The 13460-nt window shown below is 41.1% G+C and overlaps 1 protein-coding gene across 1 annotated transcript in view; it reads left to right on the top strand.

The window, feature by feature from the left end:
* Positions 1–13460, top strand: part of galnt9 (polypeptide N-acetylgalactosaminyltransferase 9) — an 85379-nt gene that overhangs the window by 63492 nt on the left and 8427 nt on the right. Inside the window, exon 7 of the mRNA XM_088300600.1 lies at positions 13125–13310. Within this exon, the coding sequence (XP_088156726.1) occupies positions 13125–13310 (186 nt within the window). The remainder of the gene's footprint in view (positions 1–13124; positions 13311–13460) is intronic.

Here is a 13460-nt window from a genome sequence, read left to right as displayed (position 1 = left end):
GGCCTGATCCCTATCAGCCTGCCGCCATAGGGAATCAGGGGAACGGGGAACACGAGGGGCCGTGACTACTGGTGCTGGTGATCGTGAGCCGTGAGACGCAAGGGGGACGTGACAAGGCGTGGGGACCGACGGTGGACGAGGTGCGCGACGTGAACGTGGCTTACGTGACTTGGGGCGTGAGGCGCGCGAGGTAGAGTGAGAGGTAGTCTCGAAGAACTCGAACGAAAAGGGTGTCAGGAATTGCTCGGAGGAGAGAAGGGGACTGGTCCTAACTGAGCCCGGGTTGCGCTGGGTGTCTAACAGGGCGTAGATGTACTCGGCGTCGTCCTCGTGATCCGAGTCAACAAAAATGTGCGGGGCATAGTGCTCGGAATCATCGATGGGGTCGGCAACTAGTAGGAAGTCAGTGGGTGAGGGGGCATGGTGCTCAAAATCGTTGTCGTGATCCGAGTCGACCCCCACATGAGGGGCCTAGTGCTCAAAACCTTCTGCTAACTCATAATCAAAAAATGCGTGAGGAGGTGAATCGGCCTTGCGGTCAAAATTGTCGTCATAATCGGGATCTATGATAAGGTGGGGAGGAATGACGGGTAGGAAGTCGAGGGCGTTACCGTAAAACGAAGACGAGGTAAGGGGCTGGTCGGCAGGCTGATGAGGGCGGTTGACTGTGCGGTGGTGTCCGTGACGCCCCCGCGAGCTCCTCGCTGGGTCCTTCTTTTTTGGTCGGGTCATTCTGTCAGGGTCGCCTTTCGGCGAGGAGGAAGGTGGACCCAAAAGGCGAGGAGGCAGGGAAATGGATGATGTTAAGGGAATTTATTAAAGGGATTCAAGAAGGAGAGACAACGGGCAAGGGAGCAAAATAACAAGGGTAACAAAACGTGACTAGCAGAAAAGGAGACGAGAAACAAAAGCCGGGGCAGAACGCTGGGGAATGTAAATGGGAACGAGGACGAGAGCCAGAGCATGAACATGAACGAAACGCGGTAGTCAGGTAGGTATGGTTGGAACAATTGCGCCACAGAGGCATTGAAGCGCAATCAGCGCCTTTGACTAACCTTGCAAATAATCATTGTTGATGGATTACGGTGATTGCCATTACATAAAATGCAATTATCTGTCTTTGTACAAGTCTATCGTGTATACGCTATATTATTTGAGTTGTATTAATTTGCATTCAGATTATACATTTGGAAAGTCATGTGCCGTGGACTATTGTGGTGTGTTATTGTTTTGTTGAAATTGGTCAAATTCTAACCCCAAAAAATATACCATATTGTTTGACATTAGTTGTGTTGCAGTTAGATGTATGGATTAAGGGACAATATAAGGTGTATTCATGTCTATTTTAGTCATGCTCAATGAGGACTGCAGATGATATACAGTCGCTCTGGCCTTGAACTCATACAGTCTGCAGCTTCCTGCAGCGAGAGCGGCGACCTTGTGAAGGACAAGAGTGTCGCTCTGAGGCGGCAATAAACCCTGACCATCTGTGGACACCAGCCACTCTGGCACCTTCTAAATCACCAACATGCCCATGCACATCAAGAAGCAAATGATAGTGGGCACTCACCATATGCGAGTCACTTCCAACAAGAGGCGAATTAAAAAAGATAACAAATCTTTTGCTTTGAACAAATTCCACAAATTCCTCCATTACCTTTAATTAAGAGGTAAGAGACTCAGAGGCGGAAACAATTATTGGATGCATGCCATATGTGTATCCTGTAATTGTTTTGTGTGGTCAATGCTGAGTGAGTATGCTGCATCATGAATTGACTTTTTATCCTGTAAAAATGTTCGGGGGAAATTTCCTCTCCTGTAATACTGCACCCCACCTATTATTAGGTCTCAGGACGTCGAGTGCAAAAGACCTGTCTATGGTTTTATTATATCAAGCTTTATCCGGACCTCGGGCTTAATTATATACAGTTGGGGTCTCTGATCTTTTTTCAAGAATCTTATTCATGATCCTCAATTGATTATTTTCCTCACCATGCACTTTGTGCAGCTATATGGGTGGAACCATCTGCCCCCCCCAACTGAAGTAGGGGCAGTCGCATTTGATATTGATCCAGCCTTTGTCTTTTTCAAAGTCTGCATTATTTAGAAGCCGAATCAATCGTTTCAAGCTTAATGGACTCAGTTTTAGTTACACCAATGTTCATTATTGTATGTTTGAGCTCACATGTGTATCGGGGAAGGAATATCAGTGATAATACATATAGCCGTAAATGTTGTCCATGCAAACGTCATGTGATATTGTTTTGTCAGTATTTAACAAAGCTGTTTGAACCGCTTTATTTCAACGTCATTAACCACCTAATTAGGTACACCGACACAATATAATTGTTGTAGAAGAACTAAATAAAAATCAATCCAAAGTTTATGAAGAAAGACAATGGTCAGATCAACACTGTTAAGTTTAAATTTTTCAATATAATATTGCCTTTATTAGTCCCACAATGGGGAAATTCGAGATTCGAACCCAGGCCTCCTGGGGAGACTGGGTCCTGAACGCGGCGCCTTAGACCACTCGGCCATCCTGGCAGCCAAAGCAATTGGCCCGTATGTTTGTCGTGCTTGTCATTTCCAGTCCTACTGAACTGTTCTACATTGGGCATGAACGTGTTTCTGATTTATTTTAAGCTGCCACAGTACGTAAGGTATTACTCCTGTAGTGGCAGCCAGCCACTGCCCCAATATCCCAAGCCTGAATGGAATAAAAAAGTGGTCACATATGGGTGGGCACCCAGGATAAAACCTGTGCCAAACAAATCATGTGAGTGACGCTCTGTGCTGACCCCTGATGGGACAAATTGAAAGTTGCTTTTTGAGGGATATAAGGTAACAAAAATATTTTAAACATTGACCATAAAATTTATACAGTGCATTAGAATTGCAGACATTATACAATGTTATTTAAGGTCTATTACAATCCTTTTTTTTCCCCACTGTGCAGAACATAGGTTAAACTAAAAGTGTGAAATGGTTCATGTTTGAATTTGCATCCAATACCCTTTGAAAGGCAAAGACGTGATGTAGGATTGTGGCTCATTATTCAAGTACCTTGCGGTTGCGACAGGCCCAATCATCTCAGTAAAACGTCTTGTACAAAGCTAAAACACTGCATCAGCTGCCAATCTCCAGGGAGTTTAGTTTGCTTCAAATTAGTTTTGCAGTAACTCATTCAGAACGAGACCCCAGCTGTGTTTCTGGCACATTTTGTGGAGGATGGCTTCATCAGCGTTTGCTTTCACGCACGCCACAAATACACTTCCAGGTCTGAAGCAAAACAGCTCCACATACGTAAACATTGGACAGTCCACTTTGGCAGCTGCAAGGTGAGGCAGCATCTGGATTTAACATGCCTAAAATATTTGTTTACATTTTTCACATCTTTTTAACATTAAAATAAACATTCAATATCACAATAATTTCTGACCAACATAAATAGATTGAATAAGGGCAAATTGCTCATTTCATACCAAAATTTTCTTGCAGACCTGATGAACGCATATCTAAGAGTATTAAAAAAATTTAAACATTTTAATTATAGCAGGGCCCGTTAATTTGTTATTAAAGATAGCATTAGTTTTGAAATGCAAGAGTTCCCATCTATGTAATGATTCGGCTGGCCACCTTTTCCTTTGCTTTTTTTTTGTACAGAACAATTTTTGTAGTATGTATGAATTCATCTAGGATCAAGGTGAATGCAAATATTATTTTCATAGTCAAAGTGTCATACTGTATATCAGGTAATTTAGACAGTGGGGGAAAAAAATCTAAACCAGGTTGATTAAAGGAGATCTAATATCCTGGAATGAATGATGAAAATTAAGACATTGTCCTTTGACTTTTCTCAGTCTCGATATTTAAAGTTGTTGAATCATTTTGGCTTAATAACTTAAGTATTTAATTTGCTCTGACACGGTGAAAATGGAAGTGGATAATTTGCCTTGCTGATTTAGGCTCTGGATCGACTCAAGCCTTGAAAGATCTGTTTGAGTTTTATTTATATTATATCTATATATATTTTATTCATACAATGAAACCATTGTGGAGCGTTTGACAGTTTGTGAAAAATATTTTGATAACCCCATACATCACTGTCACTGATTAAGGTTCTAGGCTAGCGGTAATTAGACAGACCTTGTCAGCTCGCCTTTTATTAATACAACACACACACACACACACTTCATTATAACCTCTGCCAAGATCTCCCCACTTAAATGTGCTGTGCAAGAGGAGTCCTCTCTGCAGGCATTATCATCACCATCAATAAAGTTACTTTTAGGAAGCCCAGCAAGACAGATCCACCCAACCTGCCCTTATTACTCAATGTACTCCCTTGAAACATCGCTTAACTCTATCATATAATTTCCCCTGTCAGATGTCTTTGACTCTGGCTGAAAATGTAGAATGATCTCACCGTACAGAAGGTATGTGAAGGGTACTTGTAGGCACAGATTTTCCTCCTGCGGCAAATTAACAATCGTGTGAAAGTCGAGTGCTGCAAACTCAAATGTATTATCATCCAATAAGCACTCCCAGTAATTAAGTCATTTTAAACATTGCTCAGTATCACCGAAATGTCGATGGAGTGATTCCAATTTGCAGTGTTTGTATCCACTGCTCCCGCAAGATCAGTTAAAAAGGCAAGAAACAAATTGTTTATGTGACCAAGGAAGACCCTTCACTCATTAATGTATAACTGTCCTGAATGCCTAGCGGCCTGTCTGGAGGTCTCATCTCTCTTGAACTTATTTTTTAATGTTTTTCACTAAGGCCAGGGTTTTTCTGCTTTAGGACCATCTGGTCTCTCATCTCTCCCTCAGAGGTTCTGTTTCTTACTCATATGTGGGGTCCCACAAGGCTCAGTTTGAATTCCCATTTTCTTTTACTCCACTTTGCACCTTAATAATGAAAAATAGAATTTCTGTCGAGTTTTATGCAGACGGCATTCAAAAATAAGAGTAATGGATATTCTTTCACCACATTGCTGAACTTTCTTGATAAACATGAGTGCACGTTTAGCTTTATTTTCACGTGCTTTTGGGGTCGCAAAGCTTTCTTTGTCCACCATGTGTTTCATGGTGGAAGAGAATTGCTCTCCACAGTGACAGTTTTGGCACTTTTAACAATGTTATTCTAACCGACATCAGTCTTGTCAACCCCAAATTATTTCCTTGCGTCTTGCTATTAATTTAACCACTGAGACGGGACACTGCTCCACATAGGAAACGTTTGCCAGGCTCCGATCATAGTCACATGACTGGATCATGCCCGCTGATTCGCAGAAGGAAGGATTATCACTTCCTGTTCCTTCGCCGTCAATATGCACTCATTTCTCGAATGACTTTTTCACCACTTCTTTCTGGTTTTCGTCCATCGACGTACTTAGTTGTCTTTTTGAGGCAGTTTACTCGATAATGAAAAATTGCACATTGTGAAAGCAACATTGATGATGATAGACTTGTTTATTTTATATTTTTTTTATTACTTTTATTCATCTTGAGTATATTGCTCCTTTCATGGCCGACATTTGTGTCTTTTCATTTTATTTATTTACCCACTTTGTGTTTCATGTCACCCTACCCGTTTCTGATGTTATGTATTTATTGTTCAGCAGAGCAACCGTTGTGCTATGTACTTGCTTTTTAAGGGCTTAAATAAAGTTAGTTTGGATTGGATTTCATGTATTGCAAATCTTGAAATGAGAAAATGTGCAACACAAACATAAGTTTGAACCTACAGCAAACAGTCCATTAATGAACATTCAACCAGAGACAACTCAGTCAAATTCAGCCTCGTTTTATAATCCCTGTTCTTCGACAACCTTGTTCAACCACTTCATGACAATTTTGAATCTTTATTATGTGACTTCTTGATGTTCTTTCAGATGAATGTCTTGATTGGTCCACAGAAGTGTCCTTCAAACGAATAGTTACATCATAGGCTTCATCACCTCACCTCCATTTATGTGCAATCAGAAGAAGAGAAATATTAAAAACTCAACATATTAAAAAAAGAGCCACGGCTGATTGGATGAAATGGCCAACTTAATTGGATGTAAGCAACGTCTGTCTTTTTTTCCATCGGAACTTTGATTCATAATCATTTACAAAGACAATTGGTGTATAAGTAACTGAACATCAACTATGCAACCACCAGTCAGCCACTTCATTGTGATGGTGGTACATGCCATGCAGGGCCTTGTCTTTCTATGACAGTCCGTATATATATATATATATATATATATATATATATATATATATATATATATATATATATATATATATATCCATTAGCCGCCGCTTATCCAGGGTCGGGTCGCGGGGGCAGCAGCTTCAGCAGGGAAGCCCAGACTTCCCTCTCCCCAGCCACATCTTCCAGCTCTGCCGGAGGGATGCCCAGGCGTTCCCAAGCCATCCGGGAGAGGTAGTCTCTCCAGCGTGTCCTGGGTCGTCCTCTGGGCCTCCTGCCGGTGGGACATGCCCGGAACACCTCATCAGGGAGGCGTCCAGGAGACATCCTAAACAGATGCCCGAGCCACCTCATCTGGCTCCTCTCTATGTGGAGGAGCTGCGGCTCGACACTGAGTCGCTCCCGGATGGCCGAGCTTCTCACCCTATCTCGAAGGGAGAGCCCAGACTGCGGAGGAAACTCATTTCGGCCGCTTGTATCCGAGATCTTTGAAAGATCCACTGTTCCACGGCCAGGACGAAAACCGCACTGCTCCTCTTGGATCTGAGATTCAACCTCCCGACGGACCCTCCTCTCCAGTACCCCTGAGTAGACCTTACCAGGGAGGCTGAGGAGTGTGATTTCTCTATAATTGGAACACACCCTCCGGTCCCCCTTCTTAAAAAGGGTGACCACCATCCCGGCCTGCCAATCCAGGTACTCTGAACTGCTGTTTTGTGCATAAGCACAAACAACAGTCAGCACCCGTCCCCCCACCTTGAGGCGGAGGGAGGCTACCCTCTCGTCTACCGGGGTGAACCCCAGTGTACAGGTGCCAAGCCGGGGGGCAATAAGTATGCCCACACCTGCTCGGCGTCTCTCACCTTGGGCAACTCCAGAGTGGAAGAGTGTCCAACCCCTCTCAAGAGGACTGGTACCAGAGCTTAAGCTGTGTGTGGAGGTGTGCCCGATTATATCTAGTCGGAATTTCTGTGCCTCGCACACCAGCTCAGGCTCCTTCCCCGCCAGAGAGGTGACATTCCATGTCCCAAGATCTAGTTTCTGTAGCCAGGGATCAGAGCGCCAAGGTCTCTGCCTCTTGCCGCTGCCCGACTCACATTGCACCGAACCCCTTTGGCCCCTCCCATAGATGGTGAGCCCATGTGAAGGGGGATCCACGTTGCCTCTTCGGGCTGAGCCCGGCCGAGCTCCATGGGTGCAGGCCTGGCCACCAGGCGCTCGCCGACAAGCCCCACCTCCAGGCCTGGCTCCAGAGGGGGGCCCCGGTGACCCGCGTCCGGGCAAGGGAAATTGTGGTCCATATATTGTGGTCATCATTGGGGTTCTTGTGAGCCATGCTTTGTCTGGACCCTCACCTAGGACCTGTTTGCCATGGGTGACCCTATCAGGGGCAAAGAAGCCCCCGACAATTTGGCTCCTAGGATCATTGGGACACGCAAACCCCTCCACCACGATAAGGTGACAGCTCATGGAGGGGATATATATATATATATATATATATATATATATATATATATATATATATATATATATATATATATAATTTTTATTATTTTTTTTTCATTGAGAATAAATAAGCAAGCTCTCCTTTTGTAATAGTGTCAGCGTGTTAGCCAGAGTTATCCACCAGTCATCAGTGACACACAAATTTGACATGTGCATTATTTTATGCATATAGATTTAAATAACATTCACAAGTCTCAGGAAAACGACATTGCTCCTCCATGTCTTATAAACAGCCTGAGAATCCAGTGAACATGGCTTTTTAGTGTTTGCACACTCATTCTACCGTTCCGCGTGGTGGCAGAAGAATGGATGCGAGAATACACGTAGTTAAAAAGTGCATCAGCATATAAAAGGACTTGCTCACAACTGGGAGAATTTAGCCCATAGAGCAATTGATAAAAGTGAAGGTGAACTCTGGTTGACCTAAGGCAACTCTTAGACTTTCAGCAAGCCTGGGGCTTCTGTTAGTTGCTGTAGGGAAGATTTCATATGCATGTCTGTTGGATATGTGCGTCTGGTGGGATGAGGTACAATATTAACTTTGCATGACCTCAGACCACCCTTTCATCATTCAAATCTGTGTTTGAAGCTCTGTAAAGAGCCTTCTGCCCTCGTTTCATCTCAGGACACTATTTGGAAGCACCATCATTGCAGTTTCAGAAAATCAGTGGGTTTGAGAGGTGTCGTCTTTATATAATATGATACTGTCTGGTCAGAAAATTACAATAATTTTTCTGGCCACACTAACTTTTTTTGATTGCCATCTGCTGATGTATATCATCTCACTCAATATCCCATTTTACACAAGGATCTTAATGAATATAATAAGGACATATTGTACTGTAAAATATTTGTGGGTAATTTATGTTTTGTGATAAGTAACACCCGCACACATAAACACACAAAAGTATGTGTCACAGGAGGTCAAAAGTGCTGGACTCCTATTTCCTATCATATGGATGTTGCAGAGTAATGGTGTTGGTCGAAATCTGTTTACTGTGGTTAAAGTCGTTTATGCTTTTTATAGCTTCTGCGTTCTGCACCCCCAAGGAGCTGATCAGTCAAATGGCCTCGATGCAATCAACCAACCACAAGTACAGTGATAATTAAATGAAATTAGCAATTACATTACTCTACATAAAAATACCGTGTGTTGGGCGCTTCGTTTTAATGACACATGCTGCGATTTTTATGAGGGGTCAAAGCTGAATGGACTTCAGACATGCAGTCCAAAGGACAACCTGTGTGTGGGATGTCTAATGAGGTGGGACATGTCTTCCTTTTTTTTTTTTTCAAAATCCAGACCAAAGTAAGGTACACTGTACCTGGAAAGAAACAATTGGTTTTAATTTGTTTCCATTTATAGTCTTTTGCACTTTTGTGCAGTATTTACCTGTAAGCTTTCCTTGTATGCTGTCCAAGGTTTTAACTATTAAATACAATGATTGAGTGAAGGAATAAAGATTTACCTTTAAGTAATTTGATGATTCACTCAACCTTAATTATTGATAGCAGTACCTATGTTTATTATACATTATAATAATATAATTATTGTTAATAATAATTAATATATAATTAATTTTAATTATAATATAATATATAATTAATATATAATATAATAATAAACAATATAAATATATAGAATATTATACTTATATATTATATAATATTACAGTAATTTCTCCCCGATCATTACATTTCAGTTTCATGATTACATTAAAACATACTCTGAGATTTTATAAATCCTACCAATCTTGCGGTTTTGCATATCTTGCTCTTTGCATTATTGAAGAATTTCTCGTTAATGTGCTATAATTATCTGCTAGTGACATAATGCACCATACTATGAACTGTCACTGATTAGCTGTCTTAAAAAGTATCACCAATAGGTAGAGCTAGCAACCTGCTTAGAAGAACCAGTTTTTTTTCCTGTCACCAAAAACGGTCATGTCAACATCGATAATCATTGATCATCGTCATGTATGACCACATATTTTACCATGTTTAATATGTTAACTTCAAGGGACCCATTGAGACGTTTGAGGTGCTGTAAAGACTTGACTTCGTTATTGTAACATTAAAGGCTGTATTTTTAGTTCTTCAATGTAGAACAGCTTTCTTATTACTTACTATACACACATCTTGGTATAGTATATGTGCACAAAAAGAAAAACCACACCTGAAATCATCAAAAAGTGAAAAACAATGCTTGCTAAGTATTTTAGAAATCAGAACAGATTTGGGAGGGGGCGATTTAAACCAAACATCTGAAATGTGTCTGGCCAAGTTAAACTGTTGAGTTCATCATAAAATAAAGATTGGTATCGCTAAAATTATTGCCCATTTAACCATTCAAATACAAGTACTTTTGACTTGATTCCAAACACAAAGATGATTTTATTCCCTTCCAGCTTTGGCGGCAAGCGAATAAATACATTGTCAACAGCACACTGAGTTAACACAATTATTGCAGTGTTATGTAACGCAATACATTGTTTGGTTCATTTAATAGCTCTTCAGATCAAATGATGTTCTACCTTGACTTTCAAGGGTTTTATTACCTCTCCTCACTAGAACCAAAAGCAAAGCATAACACATTTCAACGTGACACATTTTGTTAGCTCTTTGGCCTGAACACTCACTTGTGGTATTCCTCAATATAAAATGTCAAAACAAAAAGCTGGCCGACAGAAATGAATTTAGAAATTTGGCGAGCAATAAGTCCAGGGTGTACCCCGCCACTCGCCCATAGTCAGCGAGGTTAGCCTACCGCTCATCCATGACGAAATGAATGGCAGATAATTGCATTTATTTTTTTATCAATTTTTTGTACTCATCTTCACAGATCAGGACAATGTGGGTACTTTGTGTACCAATTACTGGTATATGTGTGAAAAACAAATGAAACATCACTTTGTTTCATCACATACAGAAATCATTTGAAATATACTGTGTTGCCACAATCCAACTGCATTTCGTCCCTGGGACGGAACAGTCTGTCCGTCTGGGTCCCATTTTGGGGCCGGAAGGCGAGAGGTTTTAAAAAATGGACAGACTCAGCAAGGGTGGGAGAGGTTTAATGACTGGAACTTTTGTTTTAATAAAATTCTGACTATTTTTTGTGACTTCCCATCGATGTAAGATGCTGTCATGACCCTCCTAATGTGTGTTTATTAAAGGTGTATTGTGCGGAAAGCTAAAACAATCAGAGTTGTCCTTGGGAGAAGCGTGTTGTAGCCCCTCCTCTTCCTGCAAGATGCTCATGAGTGCGCAATCACATGCCTAGCAAATAATCGATTGGAGGCAATAATTGCAAATGCGCCATTTGTTATTGGTTTGCAATTGGTTATAAAGCGGATCAAATGCATTGCAAAGCAATCATTGATTTGCGAGAGTCATGGATCATGAGCAGACAATGTGGTCAATACGTCCAACAAGGTTTTAAACTTAAGTCATTTGTGGTGAACTTCTGCACCGTAAGGATTTTTAGATAAACCACAAACAAATTAGTTCTAAAATCTGTTTTTGACATTTAATTCAATAAAAGCTTGCTTAATGTCAAACATTACAGGAATGTTAATTATAATAATCGACCATGTTGCTACAGTTGACAGTTAAACCCATCATATGTTATTTTTGCATCCTTGGTTTGGTTAAAAGTGTGCATATTAACTGTTAACCATAGTGTGTCGCTCAATACTGTAACCATTCTAAAAACCTCACTGAGTGCCGCATGTTTTGCGTTATAGGAGAAGTAGCTCATTTTGTGGTTCACGGAAAAACAATCAATTCAAAATGAATGCTCACAATAAGATGCATGCATAATAATGGCTTCACTGTCTAGCATGAACACATCTTAAAAGTCATCCTAGTTTTAGCAAGCAAGTGATCTCAGGATGCTCTCTAATTGCTTTGAATACATCGCGCACTACTAAGAGGATAAATGTGTGTTGCTCCCAGACTTGACATGATCTCATTGGAGAATTTCCAAACCGCTATTGTCATGTTGCCTTTTCAGCTGTGAAGTGGTTCATGTAGAAATTAAATTCAGTTGAACGTGTACAGTATGTGATTTTGCATATCTCTTATTCTGTTCAGAGTCACAGGAGCTGGATCCTATCCCAGCCAGTTTTCGGCAAAAGGCATGCTACATCCTGGCTTAGCCGCCATTCACGGGGCACATAGAAATAGAAAACCATTCACTCTCACATTCGAACTTGCATGGGTGTCAGATTAATGTAGCAATAATCCATCAATGTCGATTATCCAAATTTAGTTTCACATTTCGACTAAATGACTAAAAAGCGCTCCAGAGTATGACTAAACCATAAAGCATCGCATTTGTGACAGATTTAAGCTTAAGATGGTCAACTGAATGCAGGCTGCACTTTTGCTGTTTAACTCAAAAAAAAAAAAAGTCTTGCAGCAGTATTCATATATTTTGCCATGCAGGGGATCTCATTTTGGGTTCAGTGAGAAGTTAATGGCTCATAGCGTTTGCTGCACATTGTGACGATCATTATGTAGAGACTAAATTGTGGACGCTGCGCAGTTTGGATGAGGCAAGGTCTAAAAACATATGTTGTCCCATTCTGATAACGCTGTGTGAGCCGGTCAGAATGAGAAGAGCCCAGATGATTTTCTTGTTGCACTTTTATAATTATTATCTTGTTGGGCTCTCCTGAGAAAAGATTTTTTAATATCCTCACGGCCACCCGCCTCGGTATTGTCACCTTGAGCGTGTTGACCCGCGTGTCACAACATCCTTCATTTTCCTATCCATCAGTTCTCTCTGTGTGATGGATACTTTCCGTGATGACAATCCAAGAGGATTTATTCACTTTAACACCGCCTATGCCAAGCAGACAGTTTTCTTTTTCAGTTCTGATATTAGTGAATTCTCATTCAGAGGATATTTCGATATAAGAAAGAACTGAGAGTAATACTTGACTCCATTCTGCATGAAGTCATAATGTTAGTATCTATTGAATGGGAGAAGGTCCAAGTTTCGGTTAAATAAGCTTTGTGGGTGTGCAGGAAGGGTAACATCCCATGTGGTGCAACATTAGTTGCCACTCAGAGCTGACGAGTTAGACCACAACACAGCATTTCAAGATGACATGAAGATGTTCCTCTGCTGAGGTTTCCACATCAATGGTGCACATTGAAGATACAGCATTATTTTCTCTGCTGTCTGTTTGTCAAAATAATGTATGCACTCAGGTTTAATTTACAACCGATATGATTTAAATGTTTATTGCTTCTGTGATTTTTAGATATATGATTTACAGGAAACAAAAGTTGAGTCGTGACTTAATTATAACTGTCCTTATTGTACATTTTCTGTATGTAAAGTATTCCTATGATGTAATTGAATTTAACTCTCTTGGGATTTTTCTTTTGTTATTCTGTAGGTGTGGCAATGTGGTGGCAGTATGGAAGTCCTGCCGTGCGCAAGAGTGGCCCACATTGAGCGCACCAAAAAGCCCTACAACAACGACATTGATTACTATGCCAAACGCAATGCCCTGCGAGCAGCTGAGGTGTGGATGGATGAATACAAATCTCACGTCTACATGGCATGGAACATTCCCATGAATGTAAGCATTACTGTCTCCATGGCTCGCACATCCAGACATGCAGAGCTGGTCCCGGCACGCAAGGTCATAAAATGTTAAAGTTCTGTTTTCATTCAACTTGACCTTCACATTGGTGGCAGAATGAAGACAGTGCCAAAGACTGTCTCTCCA

Source organism: Idiotropiscis lumnitzeri, chromosome 1 (genome assembly GCF_059441095.1).
Source record: "Idiotropiscis lumnitzeri isolate Australia: NSW breed Sydney's pygmy pipehorse chromosome 1, RoL_Ilum_1.0, whole genome shotgun sequence".
Classification (NCBI taxonomy): Eukaryota; Metazoa; Chordata; class Actinopteri; order Syngnathiformes; family Syngnathidae; genus Idiotropiscis; species Idiotropiscis lumnitzeri.
Note: the sequence above shows the minus strand (reverse complement) of the source record. Positions and strands in the feature narration are given on the sequence as shown.